A 9,108-nucleotide genomic window follows, 5' to 3' on the forward strand; every position below is an offset into this window, starting at 1 on the left:
GAATTGAATTGAATTGTGAGAAGCAGAACCAAGTAATGTAGATGACAAACATTCAAGGAATATGATAATTAACTTGTGGTCAACTGAATTAATTTGGAGCAACAGCACCAGATTGGTATGGGAAATAAGACAATAAGTGCTGGAGTAACTCAATGGGTCAGGCAGCATCTCTGGAGACCAGAGACCCGACCCGAAACGTCGCCCTTCTACCTTCTCCAAAGATGCTGCTTGGCCCGCTGCGTTACTCTAGCACTTTATGTCTTCTTTTTGTTGTAAACTAGCATCTGCAGTTCCTCGTTTTTACAGAGTGACATGGGAGTGCCCACTACCTACAGAACCGCACCAAAACATGAGGAGCTGGAGAAAGACCCGAGTACTTTGGACTATTCTCTGAGGAATGGGTTATTGATCACAATGAATGGCGGTGCTGGCTCGAAGGGCCGAACGGCCTCCTCCTGCACCTATTTTCTATGTTTCTATGAACTGGAGAAATGTCTGAGACAATGGGTTAAAGTGAGCAGAACCCGATTCGTTTGTGGGAATTGCAACTGAAAGTGGAACATGAAGTGAACTAAGTATGACAACCCGGCCTCAATGGTGCAACCTGATTAGCGTGTGATTAATATTGAATAATTACCTTTGCACCGAAATCCTGGACATGTCTGGGTAACAGCACCGGGTGTACTGTACTCCCAGCCGTGGCTCAAGAAGACAGCTGGCTCTCAAAGGCATGTGTGAGTGGGCACTAAATGCTGCTTTTGCTTGCGATGTCCACATCCAAGGGCTGAGAGATGTTGCTTTAGAGACCCGGGTTTGATCTTGACTCCGGGTGCTGACTCTACCGAGTTTGGACGTTCTCTCTGTGACCTCCGCGGGTTTTCTTCGGGAGCTCCGGTTTCCTCCAAAGACGACAGGCTTGTAGGCTAATTGGCTGTGGTATGATTGTAAATTGTCCCTAGTGTGTAGGATAGTGTTAGTGTGCGGGTTGGTCAAGCGCTGTATCTCTAAACCAAACTAAACATAACATGAGATAATGAAAACAAACTTCTCCTGTGAGGAACTGGAGTAGCTTTGTACCTGCATTAATGTTTGATGCGTCGAGCCCTGTGTGCGGAACTGAACGGACGCGAGGTGCACTGGACTGCACAGAAGGAAATGATCTGACATACCAATTACCCAGCAAGAGTGGAGAATTCCTAATTGGTGCAGGGCCGACGAGCGGTGCGAGGGCGGGGAATAGTCAGGGTTTGGGGGACAGTGCAGGAGCCTGCGGGATCTTTCTGATCAAGAAACATATCATTGGAGCACAGATCCACACGATGCAATGTGCAGAGCGACGCAGCCAGAGCAAGCAGTGGGATTTTACAAATCAATGCCCTCTGTCTGACTGTCGGCGGGGTCTGCTGGTCCCACCTGTGCTCTGGAGAAGTTCGGAAAGTCCTGTAATTCCCACACTAAACAGGCCCTGGACAGTTGGGAAAGTTTCTGGTTCGAAGGATGAAGGCTTTTGCGTGTCAGAGAACCAGCAAGGTGAGCAATCAGGTCAGAAAGAGCAGGCCTTTGTCCGTAATTAGTTAGGAGCGGACAACTACACCGACAGTCGAGGGCTCCAAAGTAACTGCAGCCAAGTAGCGAACACGGAGAATGCACGAAGCGCTCAGTCTTTTGGCGATCGACAACATTAACCTTTATCCACAGTTGCTGCCTGATCAACCGATTTCCCCCTGCATTTTCTGGTTTTCTTTTCGATTCTCAGCGTCTCCAGTTTACAATTTTCATTTAACCGAGCAGCAGCTAAAGAGAAAATCAACACCAATCTTTCAATTGATGTTCCTGCTTCCCGCTTCCACTTCCGACCGTTGGACTTTGGGGTTCAATTCTCGGGTCTCTCGTCTCCTACAAAAAAAAACAAACGGCTGGAGAAACTCAGCGGGCCAGGCAGCATCTGTGGAGTGATTGGGCTGCCGTTGTTTCGGGTCGGGAGCCTTCCTCTGTCTAGACTGAAAGAGTGGTGGGAATTGGAGATCTACCCATCAAAGTACATATGAAGGGTCTAGATCTGAAACCCCATCTGCCCATTCCTTCCACAGATGCAGCATGACCCGCTAAATTCAATTTTCATTGCCGCTTCATTTTTGCCCCAGATCCAATATTTGCAGGTTTTTTTAATGTCTCCTTATCTACCATAATTGAGAGTGAGACCCCGTTCTATCCATGTTCATTCTTATTATTTCTGCCTCTCCACACTGGTTGTAAGGAACTCTAATACTGGAAGCAGATTGCATGATGAGGATCAGCGCTCCAGGGCAGCAAGGCAGACGCCGCTGGCACTGCGGCGGGCGCAAGCTGCGGCAGGCTGGGTCCATGCATGGCAGGTTGATCGCGGGTAATCATTCTCGCTGCAACAGTGTACCTACCGCACATCCAACAACCGCCCCACTACTAATCTAAACTCCCTTCATCTGCGTCCAACCTCAGTCGCTGAGCTTCAGCGCACTGATCACACACACACTCGTCCACAGCCTGAGCTCTTGGTGATTATGAACAACGTGAGTTGAAGCAGAGAGACTCAGCTTTGGGCGCAATATTTACAAAGCGAGACGTAGAAACAAGAACCGCAAATGCTGGTTTACCAAAAAAAAGGACACAAAGTGCTGGAGTAACTCGGCGGGTCAGGCAGCATCTGTGGATAGGTGATGCTTCGAGTCGGGACTCTTCTTCAGTCTGAAAAGACTGAAACGTCACCTATCCATTTCCCCAGAGGCGCAGCCTGACCCGCCGAGTTACTCCAACACTTTGTGCCTTTTATTTTATTTGTAAAGCGAGCATTATTTATCAGTCTGAAGAAGGGTCTCGACCCGAAACGTCACCTATTCCTTCGCTCCATAGATGCTGCCTCACCCGCTGAGTTTCTCCAACACGGTTGTTGGCGTGGTCAGCGTCTACCTTCGATTTTTCCAGCATCTGCAGTTCTTTCTTAAACATTATTTAACAACCTCTCTCCAAATCACCGTCCCTGACAGTTATGGAGGTCCAACGCAAGGTCCTGGAAAACACAGAGTTTTCCATTTCTGGAGAGGCAAAGGTACAGAGGGAGAATGGGATTTGTCCCCAGTGCAGCAGTACAACAGATGGCAACTCAGGGTACAGTACTCAGAGACTCATACGTTCATAAGTGATAGGAGAAGAATTAGGCCATTCGGTCCATCAAGTCTACTCCGCCATTCAATCATGGCTGATCCATCTCTCCCTCCTAACCCCATTCTCATGCCTTCTCCACATAACCCACCCACCCCTGACACCACTCATCTCAAAATTGCCACCAGTGTGTGGTCCAGATACAATATAAAATGACGATAGACATACATTGCTGGAGTAACTCAGCGGTTCAGGCAGCATCTCTGGAGAAAAAGGACGGGTGACATTTCGGGTCGGAATCCTTCTTCAGACGGCAAGAATCGAGAAACCAGTCTGGAGAAGGGTTCCGACCGGAAACATCATCCATCCTTTAGGGGTGAAATCTCGGAGCTTCTGATTACTTTATTTGCCCAGGGCCACACAAAAATACCAAATATAGACACAAGGAGCTCAGCTGGTCACACAGCTTTACTCCAGCTTTTTGTGTCTATCTTCGGTTTAAACCAACATCTACAGTTCCTTCCTCCACAATAACTACTAATCGGCAGAGACAAGGACCTGCAGATGCTGGTTTACACAAAGGGACAGAATGTGCTGGGGTAACTCAGCGGTTCAGGCAGTATCTCCGGAGAACATGGATAGGACAGGGACAGATGCTAATTGGTGCCTGAAATAAATATGTGAGAGTCGGACATGCGGCTTCCCTTGTGTTCGTTTGCTGGATGTTGGACTGGGTCAATAATTCCTAACCCCCTCCACCCCCGGGAGCCACCACCCCTCCCCCCGGGGAAATTAGTTCCGATCGGCACAGTTCACAAACGGGATGAATGGATTTGGGGGCGGGAGATTAGGGGGGGGGGGGGGGGGGGGGGGGGGGGGAGATACGGTTGTCTTTCCTTCCACCCACCCTTTCCCCCCCCCCCCCCCCCCATCAACGGAATATCTGAACGTTTATATGAAAACAAGTCACATTACAGCAGGCCAGAGGCGCGGGTTCCCTGTCTGATCCACTGGCAGGTGGCTCCTGTCTTAGCCAAGGAGCTTCTGTCCATCTCGGGCGAGGAGCCAGGCCTGTCCGGTCTGGAGCTCCCAGAGGCTGCTGATAGTTTGGAATCTATTCACAAAGAGACAAGTGATTCTCCCCGCTCTGCTTCTGGTGTCGGCAGCCGAGCTGAGAATGATCCAAATCAAACGCCACCGCCAGAACCCCCAGGAAAACATCCGGGCGCAGCAACACTGGCTGTCCCCGTGCCTCAAACACTAATCAATGTTGCAGATAAATATCCTTTAAGAGAACTATGAGAGTCAGCGAGTTGCGAAAAGCGCTCGCCTTTCCAGCGGTGACTGGGGATCGCTGCTCCGTTCCAGAGGCCGTTCCCTCGCCGGAGCTTGAAGGCGAGCGGATCCTGTTGCCGGAGCTGCCGCCTCAATCTGTGTAAATGATAAATCCCGTGAAGGTGCTGTATTTGTTGTTGTTGCCCCCGTGTGCTTTGCCGCCGTCCAGCTTGATGTAGACTTCATCGCCCGCGTCCAGGTGCAGGATGACACTGTTGCTGGCGTAGTCGTAGTTCTGGTCGGCGTCCTGGGCGATGGCGCTCGAACGCACCTGGCGAGAAGCAGCGTTAGACCAGGGGGACAGGGCGGGCAGGTGGTGGGGAGAGAGGGGGTGGGGGCGAGGTCCAACCAGTCCGGCCACAGGAGGGGGGCGTGAAGGGGGGGGGGGGGGGGGGGGGGGGTCGGGGGGTGGGGGGGAGAGGAATTGCAGATGTTGGTTTACGCTGGAACTCAGCGGGACAGGCAGAATCTCTGGAAAGAAGGAATGGGCGATGTTTCGGGTCGAGGCCTTTCTTCAGACTAGAAATAGAGAGGAGGAAAGCCATAGGTTTGAGGTGAGAGGCGAAAGATTTAATAGGAACCTGAGGGGCAACTTTTTGTACACAAAGCTTGGTGATAGGTGTATGGAACGAGCTGTCAGAGGAGGTAGTTGAGGTAGTGAATAATATCACAACATTTAACAAACATTTGGATAGGTACATGGATAGGATTATGTTTAGAAGAATATGGGCCAAACGCAGGCAGGTGGGACTAGGGTAGATGGGGCATGTGGGTCGGCGTGGGCAAGTTAGGTCGAAGGGCTTGTTTCCACGCTGTAAGACTCAAGGAGGGGGGACACGAGGAAACGGAGAAGAAAGAGTACATGGCATTGAACAGAGTCTGTGCAGGAGACAGGAAAGACAGAAAGCAGAAAATGCTGGAATATTGTGTCGCGCAAGGAATCAGACGGAAGAACGATGAAAGTCAGATGGACAATTAATAAACTTGCAAATGTTTGAATCTGCACCAAATGTTTGAATCTGCATCTATGGAGCGAAGGAAATAGGCAACGTTTCGTCCCGAAACGTTGCCTATTTCCTTCGCTCCATAGATGCTGCTGCACCCGCTGAGTTTCTCCAGCGTTTTTGTGTACCTTCGATTTTCCAGCATCTGCAGTTCCTTCTTAAACATCAAGTAATGGGAGTGAGTCTGGCGGCGGCGGCTCGGTGAGGGATCTCGGAGTCGGGTTCGAGCTGGTGCGGAGGGAGAGGAGCGGACGGGAGGGGGTGACTGGGGGATGGCAGGAGGGAGGCATAAGCCCCGCATCGGGGCCGCTCCACAGCCGCGGGGCCGGGCTGCTCTCCGCGGCCTCGCAGACCCGTCGGCACTCGGGCAGAGCCTTCAGCGGCGGAGGAAGGAGGGGAGGTGAGGGAGGGGGGAGGGAGGGGGGGGGGAGGGAGTTAGGAGGCAGAGAGACTGACGAAAGTTATGGGACGTAAGGCAGCCGGCAAAGCAGGTTAGGGGGACACACACTGAGCGGGGCTGCTTCCCCCCCATCCCGCCCCCTGTGCCCTCTCCATCTCATCCTCTCACTAGCCCCACTCTCCCTTCAGTCCTTCCGTCCCCCTCCCTCCTATCCCGTCCCACCCCCCAACCCCTCTCGGCTCGAAACGTTGTCTATTTCCTTCGCTCCATGCTGCCGCTGAGTTTCTCCAGTATTTTTGTGTGCCTTCGATTTTCCAGCATCTGCAGTTCCTTCTTAAACACCTCTCCTCTCCCTCTCCCTCCTCTCCCGTCCCTGGCGCTTCCCGTCCCCTCCCACCCTTCCCTCTGCCTCCTCCCATTCCCTCTGTCCTTCCATCTCCCCTTTCCTCTCCTTTCTCTCCCTTCTCCCCTTTCTCTCCCCTCCTCTCCATCGCCTCTTCTTCTCTGTCCCTGTCCCCTCCCTCCCCCTAGGCTCCCCTTCATCCATTCCCAGTCACGTTTCCCAATTCCCTGACATTCCCCCTTCTCCACCCGACCCTCGCACACTCGCTCCCTCCGTCTCTCCCCCCGGTCGCCCACAGGCGCTTCCACCCCGGTGTCCGCTCACCTGTCCGTTCTTGCAGAGATCTGCCCACATGCTGGTGCCGTCTCCGCCCCGCATCAGGACGTGGTAGGTGAAGAAGTATGTGCCGGGGATGGAGCAGGTGAACTTGCCGCTGGAGCCGTCGAAGTGGTTGCCCAAGTTGGTCACCACGTCGTCGAACTTGAGGATCTCGTAGCCCTCGTGTGGGTTCTTCAGGCCGGCGTAGAAAGCCACCCGGGGCACGGTGCTGTAGGTGGCGGCGCTGATGGCACCCGGCCCGGCCCCGGGAGCGCCCGTCAACCCCGGCCTGCCCGACTCCCCCTTCTCCCCCGCCGGACCCCTCGGGCCCGGTGGTCCCGGCTCTCCTGGCGGCCCCGGCGCCCCCGGTTTACCGGGACGGCCCGCTTTTCCCGGAGCTCCCTGGAGCAGAGTGGAAGGCGGCGCCAGGTGCTGCTCGCTCAGCGCCTCCAACGCGGGGCTGGCGCTGGGGCTGGTGACCTGGTAAGGCTCGCACACCATGCGGCAGGTGCCCAGCATCTGGTAGTGGGCGGCCGTGCCCAGCCAGCTGACCAGCACCGGGATAACGATGACCAAGATCAGCACCATCGCCACCCCGACCCCCGCCGCCACCAGCGACTTGCGACCGAGGCGCAGGGAGGATTGGGACCTCTCGCCCGGTCTCCTGGCGGGCGAAATCTTGCTGGTGTGGGTGGCGCCGGGACGGAGAGAGAAGTAATGTGGAAAGTCTGGGAAGGCAGCGGGGCTGTGAGTGGAAATGACGCTCGGTCTCCCTTATATACAGCAGAGCCTCCAGTGCCCCGGGCTGGCCGCGATTGCAAATGAACGCTGGCTGAATGGTGGGTGTCCAGAGCCCAGGGCTGCCGGCTGCTGCACTGTCCGACCCAGGCACTGGCTCCCCGGCCTGAGAAACAGCCCCGTGTCCGCCCCGCTCTGCAGCCACCGGTGATGTGTGTAGAGCAACTGAAGCTCTTCGTGCGCTGCGCTCTTTGCTAAAGCTCCTCACACTGACTGTGACAGACACGGGCACTCGCGGATAGTCCAGACCCAACACTGAGAGACAGAGGGCGCAGAAACCAAACAGGGGACCAGGCAGGCAGCGTCTGTGGAGGCAGGACCAGAGTTCACGTCTCAGCTCAAAGACCCTTCATCAGAATTGGGCGTCCCAATTATATTCTGATCAAACTTGAAACGTGGACTCTGTCACCGTCTCCGCAGATGCTGCCTGACCCGTTGAGAATTTCCAAACGCATTCAGGTTTTATTATCACCGAAGATAGACACAAATCGCTGGAGTAACCCAACGGGTCAGGCAGCGTCTCTGGAGAAAAGGAATAGTTGACGTTTCGGGTCGAGACCCTTCTTCAGTCAGACTCCAGTCGGAACCAATGCTGGAAGGTAGATTTGACTGGAGGGACCTCGGGCCAGCACAGACACGATGGGCCGAATGGCTTATTTTGTTCCAGATCGACCGGAAACGTCACCTATTCCTTCTCTCCAGAGATGCTGCCCTGACCCGCTGAGTTACTCCAGCACTTTGTGTCTATCACCTGCAATTCCTTCATACACAGGTATTAATGTCTTCAGCTGCTTTTTTAAATCTGTTCCTGCACTCGGAGTGTGGAAGCGACCATTCCCTCGAAGGGGCATTATGATCTGGAAGAGCAGGGCAGTACTGCCCACGGAACATCCTCTGCAAAGTCTGTTCATAGCCACTGCACTGTAAGACTCTACAATTCCTTAGTAAAGATGGGCTGAAGGGCAGTAATTTTCACTTAATTCCCAATGCTAGCAGCTCCAGATGATTGAATCCAGAACCAATGTTTAACTCGCCTGTGTTGAAACAAGAGTCATGGAGTCAGAGCTCCCTACATCATGGAAACAGGCCCTTCAGCCCAACTCCACCATGCCGACCAAATTGCCTAACCTGCTAGTCCCTCTTGTCCATGCCTGTACCGTATCTCTCTAAACCTTTCCTATCCATGTACCTATCCAAGTGTCTTTTAAATATTACAATTGTATCCATCTCCACTACCTTCTCTGGCAACTTGTTCGGTACACACGCCATCCTCTGTGTGGAAAAGTCCCTTTAACATTGTTCCACTCTTACCTTAAGCCTATGCCTCTAGTTTTAGACTTTGCTACCCTTGGGGAGAGACTGTGACTATTCACCTTATCTATGCCCTCCATGATTTTATAAACCTCTAGAAAGTTACCCCTTAGTCACCCCAGAGAAAAAAAGACAGCCTGTCCTGCCTCACTTTATATACGAAACACTCCAGACCTGGTAACATACTCATACATTTCTTCTGACCCTTTCCAGTTTAAAGACATCCTTCCCACAACAGTACTCCACATATGATCTTGCCCTTGCTTTGTACAGCTGCAGCATGAAGTCCAACTCTCGTGCTCAATGCACTGAGGTTCAAATGATTTAAGAGTTGCTTTACCTCAGGTACACACACGGATGGGATGGGAGGAGTGGACTCCAACAGCTGCACTCTGAAAATATCGTGGATAGACACAAAATGCTGGAGTAACTCAACAGGTCAGGCAGCATCCCTGGGGAGA

General features: G+C 53.1%; 1 protein-coding gene across 1 annotated transcript; it reads right to left on the bottom strand.

Moving 5' to 3' along the window:
• Positions 1-4,082: 4,082 nt before the first annotated feature.
• c1ql1 (complement C1q like 1) lies at positions 4,083-7,265 on the bottom strand. Its single transcript, XM_033035589.1, has 2 exons — positions 6,545-7,265; positions 4,083-4,744 (listed from the first exon to the last, which is right to left on the bottom strand). The coding sequence occupies exons 1-2, from the start codon at positions 7,124-7,126 to the stop codon at positions 4,565-4,567; spliced, it is 762 nt and encodes a 253-aa protein (XP_032891480.1). The 5' UTR covers positions 7,127-7,265; the 3' UTR covers positions 4,083-4,564.
• Positions 7,266-9,108: the final 1,843 nt, after the last annotated feature.

Source organism: Amblyraja radiata, chromosome 16 (genome assembly GCF_010909765.2).
Source record: "Amblyraja radiata isolate CabotCenter1 chromosome 16, sAmbRad1.1.pri, whole genome shotgun sequence".
NCBI lineage: Eukaryota > Metazoa > Chordata > Chondrichthyes > Rajiformes > Rajidae > Amblyraja > Amblyraja radiata.